The 14,513-nt window shown below is 41.0% G+C and overlaps 1 protein-coding gene across 1 annotated transcript; it reads left to right on the top strand.

Moving 5' to 3' along the window:
• Positions 1-284: 284 nt before the first annotated feature.
• glula (glutamate-ammonia ligase (glutamine synthase) a) lies at positions 285-4,705 on the top strand. Its single transcript, XM_042497901.2, has 7 exons — positions 285-441; positions 1,460-1,647; positions 1,728-1,889; positions 2,930-3,076; positions 3,160-3,287; positions 3,381-3,580; positions 3,672-4,705. Exons 2-7 carry the CDS (start codon positions 1,482-1,484, stop codon positions 3,982-3,984), a joined length of 1,116 nt encoding a protein of 371 aa, XP_042353835.1. The 5' UTR covers positions 285-441; positions 1,460-1,481; the 3' UTR covers positions 3,985-4,705.
• The last annotated feature ends 9,808 nt before the right edge of the window (positions 4,706-14,513 follow it).

Genomic DNA, 14,513 nt, shown 5'->3' with positions numbered 1-14,513 from the left:
TTCCACAAATTTAAAAGTGGGTTACAGACAGCGTTGAAAATTACTTAAAAAACATACTTTCACGAGAGTACCAGGTGCAAAAACCAAGAATCAGTCGGAAAGTGTTGCAAATTATGTCCCCCTTAACTCGCGCCTTAACTGCTGAATCGGAAGCGAACTTCAGCGTCGTGCAGCTGAGCTCCTGCTAGAGGGCGGCGCGGCTCCGTGTGCAGCCTGTCCAATGACCGGGCTGCATGTGCCTTCAATCACACTTGGAGTAAACACACTACAGTCTCCCCGACCAATCAAAGACGCGACGTCCCAGTTCCTGCTCTTATAAATATGCACGGATCCCGGAGTTTCGGTACCGGAGAATGAGACAGACACTAGCGACACATCCCACGAGAAGACATTGGACCTGCCAGTCCTTTAGTTTTTATTTCAATTTCCTCGTCTATACAGGTAATTTATTCTTTTTCTCGTGTGTTTTTTAACTTCAGTGGGAGTAATATAGCAGACTTTTTTTTTTATTGTTACAGACTTTAGACAAGGAAGTATTTTCCCGCTTGTGATTTATCCAATGGTTGTGAGACTCTTAGTATCAGAGAGTAAAGTATCAGGTGTTGGGTTACAGCGAGGAGGTCTATGATGTAATATTGCCTCACTGTGTGGCAGATTGTAACCATGGCTACGGCAGGCGAAATGTCAACGGGATGTACAGTAATGATGCGTTTTGCTGTTAGTTTGTTGCCTTATTGTGTATTTTTCCATGAGGCATCCTTTGTGAGGGGGCGCGTTAAATCCAACATTGACCATTTAAAACCTGGTTCGACATCGGTTTTCTTATGCTGCGTTGAGACGCCTCCCACAAGCTATTTAAACCATTTTTCATCCTGAGAAAATTGGCTTGTTATAAAAATATAAGGGGGTGAAAGGCAGATGCCAACTTGGCAAAAAATGTCCTACAAATGGCAATAATCAGTAAAAGTTGACGAAGAAAATTAAATGGAAGATTGGTTTTAAAAAAGGGGGGTAAGACTTTTTAGATATGTATCAAAAATATATTTCTAATTATTATAACAGCATATATGTATATAAGAGGGGCATATATTGTTAAGTTGCTCATTGCTTTCTCCTCATTTTTCTTTTTTTTTTTTTAATCAAACCGGTTTGCTCAGGTTTGGAGATTAATGCTCATGCACATGCGGTGGCTTTTCCTTTTGTCTCCAAACTGGAGATGGGTGGAAAAGGCTGGAAATGTGCCTTAAAAAAAGACTGCAAATATGCCTTCTTTTACATCCTCCACACGTTTTTCATCCCTTTTTCATTCTGGAAGAAGAAACAATGGTGCTGTTTTTGTGTTTTTTTTGCGCCCTCCCTCCACCACCCCTCCTCCCCAAACGCGGTTACGCAACATGTGATCCAGAGCGCACCGAGGCCTCATACCTGCTCTCTCCTCCTCTGCTCCTCTCATCCTCAGGTGTGTTATAGTAGGAAATAAGATGGCCACATCCGCCAGCGCCACGTTGAGTAAAGCTGTAAAGCAGCAGTACATGGAGCTCCCTCAGGGGGATAAAGTCCAAGCAATGTACATTTGGATTGATGGAACCGGAGAGGGGCTCCGCTGCAAAACCAGGACGCTGGATTTTGAGCCCAAAAGCGTGGAAGGTAAGCAGCCTCCTGGATCTCCAATAATAACTATGATCACCTTAAGTCCTAAAGTGTAACATAGCTGCACTGTCCTGTAGATCTACCTGAGTGGAACTTTGATGGCTCCAGTACATACCAGTCTGAGGGCTCCAACAGCGACATGTATCTGGTTCCTGCCGCCATGTTCCGGGATCCGTTCCGCAAAGACCCCAACAAGCTGGTCCTGTGTGAAGTGCTCAAGTACAACCGCAAACCTGCAGGTAACAAATAGGGTCAAAATAGATGTAACTTAAAATGAATGGAATCATTTGCAACAATTTAACAGACATGGCAACTATTTAGAAATTATTTGCCCTGTATTATATTACGTAACAGACAATAAAACACATTAAAAAGATGCTGTTACTGTAGCAGAAGTTGCTTTTACCCTCAGGCCAAAAGCATCTTCAAAGAAGACACTGCCTGATACTGCCAAATCTTATAAAAAAAATAGTCCTTTTTAAGTCATAAAGTTGTTGGAAGTAAACGTATTGTGCTGTACTTAAATTATATTTGCTATAATTTTATATAACAAATTGACAGCGTGATACAGTTGATAGATGTGACAGTGCACAGTGGGCTAGAAATTACTTTAAAGAGGAGAATGGTGAGGATGCGAAAGCCAACTTTTAACTAGAATGTGCCATGTTGAAGGAAAATTGGTCTTTTTATTTGCTATATTTTATCTTAATATTTTGAGTAAAACAACTGTGTAATCTGAGTTAATCAGGGCCAATCGCTGTGGATCCCTTTCAACTATTTGAGATTAAACCGGGCTATGTTGAACTGAAAAATGTGAAGTAGTTGCTTGCACGCACTTTTTAACATTTTGCATACATTTACATCCTTTGACACAAGTTCACTGATTTGAATATGCACACACTCATTTGATATGTGCATACACGCTTATGCAGGAATTAGGAAGTTGAGGCTTGTACATGTGGAAGTAATGGACATATCAGCTAAGTAGGCTTTAACATAGAATAACATTAGCAAAGAAATTTAAACTGAACTGACTGAATAATTATTCAAAAGTTTAATGCACAATTTACACGGATCATCCCAGACCTTTTTATCCAGTAGCTTTGAGACCCAAAGGAAAATCTAAAAATGTTGCACACCTGTCATGTTGAAAGTCAAAGTACTACATGTACGCTATAATTTGCCTTTCTGTTTAGATGATACTAAAAGGTGCTTTGCAAAACTGGCCCAGGTGGCTGTATGTGACTGTACTGATCTGAGTTTACTGTTTTTCTTGCAGAAACCAATCTCCGAATCACATGCAGCAAAGTGATGAACATGGTGGACGACCAGCACCCCTGGTTTGGCATGGAGCAGGAGTACACCATTCTGGGCACAGACGGACACCCTTTTGGCTGGCCATCTAACGGTTTCCCTGGACCACAAGGTAAGCATCTTGTTTGAAGTTTTTGTGCCAATAAACGTGAATTCATGTCTGGATGTTTTGTCTAATGATCAACATGCTTGCAGGTCCGTACTACTGTGGCGTTGGAGCCGACAAAGCCTATGGCAGAGATATAGTGGAGGCCCACTACAGAGCGTGTCTGTATGCTGGAGTTGAGATCTGTGGCACGAATGCCGAAGTGATGCCTGCTCAGGTAAAAATAGAATCCTAATCCATGTGTAGACTTTCAAATTATTTTTTTGGTTTTATCAGCCAGTAACTTATAATTATAACATTTGTGTTTTAGTGGGAGTTCCAAGTCGGACCCTGTGAAGGGATCAACATGGGTGATCATCTCTGGGTGGCTCGCTTCATTCTGCACCGTGTCTGTGAAGATTTTGGCGTTGTTGCCTCATTTGACCCCAAGCCAATCCCTGGCAACTGGAACGGTGCTGGCTGCCACACAAACTTTAGCACAAAAGAGATGAGGGAAGATGGTGGATTAAAGTGAGTAAAATCAAAAGCACCACGGAGTTTGATTCAACAGTTTTGCCAGTTTTTAAAACTCTAACGGGAATTTTGTCATTTCTGCTTTCAGAGCCATTGAAGATTCCATCGAGAAGCTTGCGAAGAGGCACAGCTATCACATCCGTGCCTACGATCCAAAAGGGGGGCTCGACAACGCCCGCCGTCTCACAGGCCACCACGAAACCTCAAACATCAACGAATTCTCCGCAGGCGTGGCCAACCGCGGCGCCAGCATCCGCATTCCTCGTAACGTCGGCCAGGACAAGAAGGGCTACTTCGAGGACCGCCGCCCATCGGCCAACTGCGATCCGTACGCTGTGACCGAGGCCCTGATCCGCACCTGTTTGCTGAGCGAGGAGGGAGACGAACCTGTGGATTACTAAATCCACAACTCAGTGACTGACTCCCACTGCCCTCCTGACTTTATCTTTTTTCTTTAAACTAGTACTGTGTTTATTTTTCTCTCTCTCTCTCTCTCCCACTGAGATGATTTTAACCTGCATTTTAATGGCTTAAAGTTGACTGGTCAACTTAAAAACATGACAAGGTAATGAAATCCTTGGTAGTTATGCGCTGGTAATGGCAGGGTACGTTTTTCCCCTCGTCTTTAGAAGGGATCTGCTTTTGTAACACTGTTTTATAGCCCATGTCATCTCTTTCCCTTTCTGTCGGTGACTAAAATGAACTAAAAGCACACATGGACACTGAAGAGTAGAGCTGCTAAGGCTGGACAGCATGTGTAACTAAATAAATCTTGACTAGTTCATGTACTGTTAATATATGTTGACCTGCCTTTTCGAGTATCCAGTCTTCAATGTTACTAATTCTTTGATTTTATGAAGTGTCTATTTTTTAAATGGCAAATGTTTGATGTCTCCAGACACACTGGGTCAACTTGTATGGTACACTTTGTAGATGTCTGTACCCAGCCGTTTGTTGTTCAAATGTGGTGGATTTGTCCATAATGCCATTTGTAGATTTCCTCAAGGAGTTTTATCCTTTTGTTAACTGAGATATTGTAATGCACCTGATTTGGTAAAACATCATGTTTACTGGACCTGGTGTTTTTTATTGATACATTTAAAACTTTTATTTTTATCACAACATGGCTGTCTGACTCTTGACTTCAAGACTTATGAGGGGTAGTTTGGGGAAATATGCTCACATATTTCTTCTTATTGGAGCAGATTTAAAAAAAAAAAAAAAAGACTACAGCTAGCAGCCAGTTAGCTTAGTTTAGCAAATAGACTGGAAGGGAAGAAAAAGTATCTCTTAAGTTTTCTGATCAACATGTCTGAAGATGGTGATTTAGTGCTAGTTGATGAGGTGGGTGCGCTGCTGGGTAGGTTGCCAAAGAGGAAGTGGGTATACTCTCATACCTGTATGTTCCTCTGGCTTCTGGCTGATAGATGGGCATGCTGCCAGTGGAACAAGGAAAAACTCTGCATGTCTGTTTCCAGACAGGTGTGTAAGAGAGGGACGAGCAGAAGACAGCTTAGTGGAAAAAACTCCTACACACTGTTCAACTTACAAAAATTATTATATTAATGCAATATCACAGTACAAGACCTTCATTGGGCAAACGGTTTTGTGACAAAAAAGTCAAAAAACTGTTTGCCTGATGAAGGTCTAGTACTGAAAAATGGCATTAAAATAATGACTTTTGCAAGTTTTCTTAGTTTTGCATTTAATTTCCCAGAAAATAGTTGGGTATATACCATATAACCCATTAATACCGTCCACTGTCTGTAGACACACGTTTGTTACCTTCAGATAGAGCCAGGCTAGCAGTTCCTGTTTGGTCCCAGTCCTTATGCTAAGCTAAGCTAACCAGCTGCTGACTGAAAGCTTGTCATTGGTTTAGCCATTTGTAGACGGGATGATTCACTGAAATTTAGATCAACACTCAAGTAGTCTGGAGCTCAAAGCTGTCTCAATGCATGCATTGATAATGATGGAGCAGACATCCCATAAAAATGGTGCTAATTTCTACAACCACTTGGTCTGAAGACTCTTGTGTGCACTATAATTAATTCATCAACCAAACTGTGCAGTTTCTAGTTGGCCGCAAGAACAATTCAAGCTGCTCTGGTCTAAAATCTAAATGTGCACACTTGTAAAAGCTGTGAAAACAGCTGGTGACTTACTGACAGCAGTAAACATAAAAAAAAGAGTGAAATGAAATGCACCTAAAGGTAACTCTAGTCATGGCTCTGTGGCTGTGCTTTCTTTTGCCAAATGTTCTGATGTTTCAGTCTGGCTATTATCTTGGCAGCAGCTCAACGGCAGCTTTGTTCAGGCTGGTTTTTAGAGGCCTGTGGGAAGTAACTGGAAACTGGTGTACTCACGAGACAGTTATTTTACTCCTTCACTGCAACAACAGCCTGCAGCCTGAAGCCGATATTCCCAGAAGTGCTGTGTCATAAACTACACAGCACCTGGCCATTGTGGCTGCAAACAAAACTTAACTCGTCTGGATCCTGTTATTATCTAAAAAAAAAAAAAAAAAACAGACAAGCAAGCTGGCACAGCAGAGATATCTTTATCTTTGGGTTAGTTACAGCTGTGTGGGACTTCTCTGTCAATTTATACCATAAACGGCATCAAAACAGAATATATTTTTAGCTGCAATTCTAGCGTTTACCATCCAAATACAGGCAAAGTTGTAACTGTAAAATGTTTCCAAAATAACTCAGCATATTTATAATGCCTGCTCATGATGTCTGCGACTTAGCTTTGCAGCCTGTTGAGAACATAAATGTGCCAATTCAGCAGTTTTTTAGTCAAAGCTGTCTTTAAAGAGTTGGGAGTCGGACATTTACAGTTAAAAACACATTGAAGGAGTTCTTTGTTTCTACAGCAACTGAACTGGGAAACATTTCAACCGCACTTCTCTGCAGGAACACAACATCGTCACGTCATGGGACATAAACATAGTTCTGGTGTCCTCTCGCTCCTCGGGGGAAGGGCAACAAAAGTTTGCTTTGAGACCTTTCCCCTACATCTCGGCAGCCCTCACAACAGCACGTGAGTCCGCTCACTGATTGGCCTTGCCAAGAACAAGTTAACCAATCATAAAGTCGAGGGCAGGTTCAGTGGTGTTTCAGAGGACGCTGACTGGCCTGATGCCAACACGTGTACTCTAACTTTGTTTTGGTGTTTTTGCAGTTTTCCTAGAGTTTCAGTTAGGTTTTCAGGGGAAAAAAATGGCACAGAATGCCAAGTCTGGAGAAGAGCTTGGAAAGTATCCTGAAACAGCATTGCTTTCATACTTTTATGGAATAAACATATTCCAAAGTAATCAGTAACTACAAAAGGGCTAATCTGGCAAAAAAAGTCACCCATTCTTCTATTTCTGCCTACATTCTTGCAGAAGCTGTTGTGCAGATAGAAAACAGTGGAGAAAATGTATTTAAACACCCTACCACATGCATGCACTGACACTTTTGATGCACCAAAAACACAAACAAATCATCTAAAACCTCCTTCAACTGACTGCTGCACACAAGTACAGGGGAATTAAAGTGGCCCACACACTACATTATAGGCCATTATACCCAGTTAAATTCCCCAGACATAAACAGGGACACAGTGTTCTTTTCCCTAACCTACCCACTCACCCTACCTGTGCCAATTTTTTTTTTCATCCCTTTGACCATGTGGATAGTCTAAACATTACCTTAAGGCCACTAACCTCAATTACTCCCTCTAACCATGTTTCCATCTCTATATTAGACAGAAAACTGCATGGACCTGCTCTTATTTAACACCAGAGGGGTAAATGTGTTGCAGGATGTGGGGAGTTAACCACCACGCTATCTGTGAAAAGCACCTAATGGCATTCAGTCACCGTCTTCCACTTCCTCGCCTCAAGCTCAATTAAGTGCTTCGATTTGCATGCAGAATCCAAAGCGCCCTCCGCCTGGGAAGCTCAAACGACGGGGAGACACTGGACAAAGGATGGAGAGGGGATGCTGCCCTGTTGCCAAGACAACCACCGGAATGTACAGGCTGGATCGTGGTGGTTCTCGTTGTGTGGAATGGGAGGAGAAAAAAAACGCATGTTATGTAAGGATGGGAAAAAAAAACATGAAATGGGGTCTCATAAATGGAGCTGCACAATAACCCCCTCTGGCCAAACGCAATGTTAAGATACTAGTCAGTTAGCATGCAATCATACTATCTTACCAAGCAGAGCAAATGCCTTCCAACTTTGTGCAATTTTTACTAGTCATTAAAAATAATGATTGACGCTTTGGTAATCTATTGTAACACTAGCACATGGGGCTGCAAGAAAATGAGCATGTGCACGGAGCATCCATCATTTTTTAAAGGTTGCTGGCAGTGCACGTACAGTGTGATTCTCCTCACTTGTGCTGTGTCGTTGTGTAACACATCATACTAGTTTAAACCAGTGCTGGCTCTTCCTTCTACTGCATGCAATACAGGAAGGGAACTCTGCATTAAAGCAGAGACGGATGAGGGGATGATGAAATGTACAAAACAGCTCAAAAAGGAAATTTGTAGCGTGTTGTTTTAAGCAAAAATACTGCATAAAGAAAACTGGAGAGGAAACGTCAGAGGAGGACAAAGTTGTCTCAGGGCTTATTTCTTGGCAAGAAGCATGCATAATCCTTTTAAAGACAGAAAGAGAAAACAGAATGAGTTTGGACATTATATGAAGTGGTTTTGAATTATTTTATATAAGAGTAGTGACAAACATGCTGCAGTTTATGTGATGTCATCAATATTCAATTCCTGTTTTCTTGCAGATCTCACTCCCCCACATGCACGCTCACATGCATTCATACACAAGAGGAAGCTGATCACACGTGCTCACACGAGCTCTTGGAACACATGTGCTGTCTGCAGCGGCTGAGAATAACAAGCTGCTGCATGTTTACATCCACAGTGCGGTCACACATACACATGCTTTAGTGTTTTTATACGCACAGATGTTGTGCCACAGCTAGAGGCATCCTGATTGGCTTAGCACTCTGGTGTGATTGGACTGATGCTAGATTCCCCTACAGCCACTCAGGCTTACCTGCGCTGTGATTGGTTACGCCATTGCATATGACACAGTGACACAGTTTTGACTGTACAGCCGCAGCACAGACACAGATATCTGCCTTTGTTTCTCTCAGATAGCAGAGCAGATGAGTGTTGTTTTTTTTGCAGTGTAACAGGTTACATTGTTTTATAGGAAACAATGAGTCCACATCTTACATTCTTAGAGTGGGCCTTTGCAATTAACAATGCTGTACATGTAAGTAAACATCAGACATCTGCTCAGTTTTTTCTCATTTCCTCATTTAGCACATCAGCCCTTTGAGACCTGAGAAAATTGTCTTGATTTCTTTCAAAAACACGGAAAGAAGACACTGAGCGTCTGAACAAGAAATGAAAAAAAGAACCTAAAAAAATTAGGAAAATCTACAAGAAAGTTACCTAAATAAATAGCATAAATGGAAAAAAGGGGGAGAAGAGGGAAAAAAAGGAAATTATCTGAAAAAATTAAATAAAATAATAATAAGAAATATATATTTTATTTTTCAGGATTTTAAATGTAAATTAATAAATAATAAAATAATAATAAACAATGGTGTTGTGGACATATTCCCCTAGCTCTTTTTATTTCTATTAATTCTCTCCCTCTTTTTTTTTTTTTTTTAACATTTTACAAATTTCTTGCATTTTACTGGACCTTTCTTGCCCAGTTGCTGATTGCCTCTCCATATGTTTTTGAAAGAAAACAAAGTTATTTGATCACATTTCAGAGGTTAAAATGCACGTGACAGGTGTCTCAATGCAGCATGAGACAAATGTTGCAGATCCAGGTTTCAAAGAGTTTAGGACTATAACGCCCAGGCCAAAAAAGGTGCTGTACCTGACCTACATCCTGCATTTAATTTCTTTCCACTTGAGTTAACTCTCTTTTGTACAAGCATCTGTCAATGCTAAAATGTTTGTTGCATTAAGGATTATCCATCCAGTTTTGCACATTACTACCATGAGGAAAACAAGTGGTAGATTATTAATTACCCAAACTTTTGACATTTTAGCTCACGAGCTGGTCCGGTCACACACAGCTCTGCTCAGTTTCACCAGAGTTCAAGCAGTCCATACTTCCAGGACTTGAATAGTTGGCAGGCTGCATGGCCAGATGCCAGTGCTCTTGTGACGCCAAATTCACAAGAAGTGCTCCCCTCCCCCCCAAAAGCCTCCTGCTGATTTATCTGCAGGGGTTGTCCATTCTCTCACACAAAACAAAGGATGACCCACACACCCCCATGTCCACTTTCTGTGTAATTTTCCATTTTCTAATAAGCAATGTGAAACGCATGCATGTCCACACAGAAGAAAAACTCTTTGTTGTCCACTTTGTCATCATGTTTGTCCAGTGAAACTGAGTCAGATTTTGAAACTGATGTGATATGACACTTTATTGCTATACTTAGAGACACTGGATCACTGCAGGAACTGGCGGTGTAAATATAAAAGAACACCGAACATGCAAAATATGCAAATGCACAATTACATACACTAAGATTTTATAGATATTTGTAAGTTGGTTACATACCGATTAATAGATCTGGAGCGGTTTGACTGAAATATGATCAATTGATTAAACCTTAGATGTATTTTCTCAGAAAGAAAATGTTAAAGGTCCAACGTGCACGATTTAGTGGCATCCAAAAGCTGAGGTTGCAGATTGCAACCAAGTACGGACCCTGTAAATTAAACCGGTAAAGACACCGATGAAGCAAGTTCACATGAAGAAATGTTTGTTTTTCTATTGCCATCGCCGTGGAGCGGCCTCTCACTATGGTAGCAGATGTGAACACGGCAATGGCCTAATCTAGATCCAGTGTTTGGTTTGTCTGGGCTACTGTAGAAACATGAAGGTGCAACACAGTGGACTCCATGAGGACCTGCTCCATATATATATTTATATATATATCATTCCAGGCAACGATTCTTAGTTTCTTGTGATTATATATCCATACATGAATCAAGCTGTTAAAAAAAGTGTAATAATATAATGTTACAGCATTTATTCATGAGCATAAGATGTATAGCAACTTGGGGTTTTCAGCAGCAGTAAGAAGTCGTGTTTATGCTGCATCATGCCAACAGCTGCCTCTCATGTGGCAGCCATTATACTAAGCCTGTTTGCTTAAAAGATTGACCCACAAAAAGTTCAGCATTCTGGGTCAACTTTAGCAGTGAATGGACACTTCTGCCAAACAGACGCTTAATGAACATCACCACCCTCACATGAGTCAGCCATAAATTCCTGTACGCCAGAGGCACCTTCCCTCACACCCACTTTCAGTGTTAGTCACAGCTGTAACACACCTTTTCTCGATTAAAATGTGAATGATACCGACCACGTGTGTGTTATGTAACGTACGTAGCAGCGTCATATAAAATGTACTCGTTAACCCTCAGGCTCACCTGCAAATTAACAAAAAGACTCACCATTTCTGACAAACCTCAAATGACAATCAAACCCTAAACAGAACTCTGACTCCACCGCTCCACAGAAAAACATCAGGGAAGGGCAGAGGTGGAGCGCTGCTCAGATCCTTCACTTGAGTAAAGCACCAAAATATCCATGTAAAAAAAAAAAAACTCCATTACAAGTAAAATCCTGCTTTCAAAATTCACCCACAAAATGACCATTTGTAAAGAACACTGTTTTTCCTGTAGGCCTCCATGGAAAATGACAAACATTGTGATTTATTGATTGATAGGTGTCTGGGTTTAACAACAGCAAAACTATATGAAAACACTATTTAAATACATTTACAAACTCACTAAACTCGTCTCGTCTCGTCTAAAGTCTCATTTATCCTGCCGTATGCTCAGTGCTTCCCAAACACATGCATTTTATAAAGGCCCTGACACACCAAGTTGACCATCGTCCCATGGTGAGCGTCTGTCGCTCTCGTCATTGCTGTGTGTCCATCTCAATGACCCTTGACATCTTTTTTCCCACCGGTACAGCATGTTGAATCGGCATCAGAGATGGCAGAGCCCATCAGTGAATGAAATCACCCTGACTGGCAGGTCAGCTCAGTGCACGCGATAAGAAACGTAAGAGAGGACAGCAAACAAAGAGCTAAACTCAAGTGAGATTGGAACAAACTTATTGTAAAAAGGTAAAAAGGTTGTTTTTCTTTAGCCATTGAGCTCTTGAGAAAAAATCCTTTACAGTTTATGTTGTTGTTCACTCATACATGGTAAATATGCTTTGTTCTTCCAACACTGGATTGTGTTGGTAATGTGCTACCTGGCCAACTGGCGTCATGACGGTCTTCCAATAATAATGTTTTAGCTTCAAAGCATGTGTTTGGGAAGTACTGAGAATATGACGGGATAAATAAGACTTGGATAACTGCATGACTTGTGTCAGAGTTTGGAAACAGATGTTTGATACAGTTTTGCTGTTGTTTGCCCCAATCAGTTAATAATCAACATGTTCCCTGTTTTCTGTGAAGGCATGCGAGAAAAAACAGTGGTCATTTTGTTGGTGAAGCATTGCTTTAAGAACAGTACTTGAGTATTTTAAATACAAGTATCACAGTAAAGCACTGGTGTCATCAGGTATGACCTATAATGTCTGGTTGGGACAGTAAACTTCATCAAAGTCACATGCAAGAATAAAGTCTGCATGGTTTTGTATGTTTTATAGTTGCGTAAGTGAAGACATAATTTGATGTATAAACTTCTGTATTTGTCATGAGACAGATGCTCACTCTTTGGACCAGAGTAAGCAGCCTCACACATGTAGCTGTTCATCCCTAAAAATGAGCTGGTTCCTGTGTTGAAGCCTGTCTGTTGCTGCCCTCAGTGGACACAGTGAGACATGTTTTATTTTAATACATTGTCTCTCCTTTTTTGTAATGACACCCATCCTGTCTGTCAGTGGTGCAAAAATTTGATCATTGCTATATACTGATAAATAATTACACACAGTTTGTCTCATACGGAAGTGTGTGACTTAAAATCTAATTTTAGTTGTCTTGTAGGACTACATTGGAAAAGGACACACCATCGCAAGCAGGAAAAAATGTGCCTCGAGTGAAATATTTGAGATGTTTCACACACAATTCACTGATACGATGAAACAAGGTGCATGAATAAGCTCCATGTCAAAAATAGTAGGTTCTTTCCAGAACTGCTTGAATCACCTGGTCGTGTATGTCGCTAAAAATCAATGACAACCGTCAGCTTCAGCAGAATACTTTGACTTTTCTTTTCCACAAGTATTTCCTTTCAGGTTTCATATTTCTGTAGATCTCGGTGGCTAACGTTCAAAAGCTGCCCAAACTTGTGCCTGCACCGTCTGTCCTCTCTCTGTTCATGCTTCACACATTCTGATGCACTAATGAAGCCTCCATTAAGAGCGTCCATTTTTAGATGTGACTACTTCAGTATCCAGATAAGTTATGTGTTAAGCATTGTTGATGCATTTCCTGTTACGACAGAACATCACACTGCAGCTATCTGTGTACTCCCACAACGGTTTGCTTTCTAACATGTTTGCTTCACTTCTATTTTAATTTTTTCAAAGCTGATTTGTCCCACACAGGTTTTTATTCATTAAAACCAGAGTCCGCAGAGAATTTGGGTCAGTGCGGTAGTCAAGAGCTTTATAAAGATATAAATAACAAAAACAGCACACTCTCACACACACACACACACACACACACACACACACACACACAAAGGGACAATCAAAACACTGCAGTCTCAGGTCTGATTATATGATAACTGTGCAAACATAAGAATTCTGGCCAAAACCTGAGTGCCGTCAATTGATCAGTTGTTACCACGACAACAACATTGGCGAACTTAACCATGGCGTAACCTCAGATGAGCAGAGTACAGACGTAGCCGCAGCTGTCACTATATCAGTAGCCCTTTTTACACAGAGATTGCACTAAAGGGCTGTTGCAAAGACTTTTGTCGCCTTTGCGTTTTCACACAGATACAAACAGCGGCGGCATCATTCTGCTCTGCCCTGCTGAAAAAAAAACAAAAAAGCTTGACCAGCTTAAGATGTGTACTGCAGTTGCTGGGTGTGGGAAGATGGCTATATATGATATTTGCTACAGTTAGAAAATGACGCAGCTACAGCATACTTCCTGATATCTCAGTGTTATTACCAAAGTACAGTTTGCTCATACTTGTGTATCCTTCAGTACTTCCTGGTGACTTCTATTGTATTTCTGCCAAAGCTCATCAAGACACTTTATAAAGGAAAAAAAATGATAAAAAAGGTTACTGTAGCAACAAAGAAACCAGGGAACCAACAATTCCAGCCAGTAATTCAAAAGTAGCTGTTTTGTTGCATGGAAATGATCAAGGTTATCATTTCTCTCAAACAGTGTAACTCCAATCCTACCGCCCGCTGCTGCACCACACACTACGCAAACAACATACTGCATGTCCGGAGTGTATTAAGACAAAGTTAAGCTCTACACAAGGCAAACAACCTGGGTAAAGTCCAGTGTTAGTAACGGTGAACAGGCACTTCCTAAGGCCCAGAGAATAGGCAGTGAAACACGGTAAAAACACAACTGCTTTGTCTTCCTTTGTTCGTCCATCCATGTGCTTCTAGTCCTGACCAGCTAAGACAGGAGGAGCTCGTTTGTCATTTTTCCCCATTGATCACCTCTCACTATTGTTCACACGCCTGACAAAGGGAATGCTTATTCTTCCAGGATTCATGTTGACCTGATTTTCACCACCCTTTAAGCACACGCTCATACACGAATGCACACACATGTCAATGGCAACATGAAGCCAAAGCAAGCTTATTAAAGGTACTCAAAACTGCAGGGACAAACCACAATGTCAAAGTGTTTCTTCATTATTAAATAACTTCACACAGTGCGCC

This window comes from Plectropomus leopardus, chromosome 12 (assembly GCF_026936395.1).
Source record: "Plectropomus leopardus strain MGB_pleo_1.0 chromosome 12, ASM2693639v1, whole genome shotgun sequence".
Classification (NCBI taxonomy): domain Eukaryota; kingdom Metazoa; phylum Chordata; class Actinopteri; order Perciformes; family Serranidae; genus Plectropomus; species Plectropomus leopardus.
Note: the sequence above shows the minus strand (reverse complement) of the source record. Positions and strands in the feature narration are given on the sequence as shown.

Coding starts and splice junctions, on each gene's coding strand:
- glula (XM_042497901.2), top strand. CDS start 1,482: ATGGCCACATCCGCCAGCGCCACGTTGAGTAAAGCTGTAAAGCAGCAG. Junction 1,890..2,929: donor GTACAACCGCAAACCTGCAG/GTAACAAATAGG, acceptor TTTTTCTTGCAG/AAACCAATCTCCGAATCACA. Junction 3,581..3,671: donor AGGGAAGATGGTGGATTAAA/GTGAGTAAAATC, acceptor TTCTGCTTTCAG/AGCCATTGAAGATTCCATCG.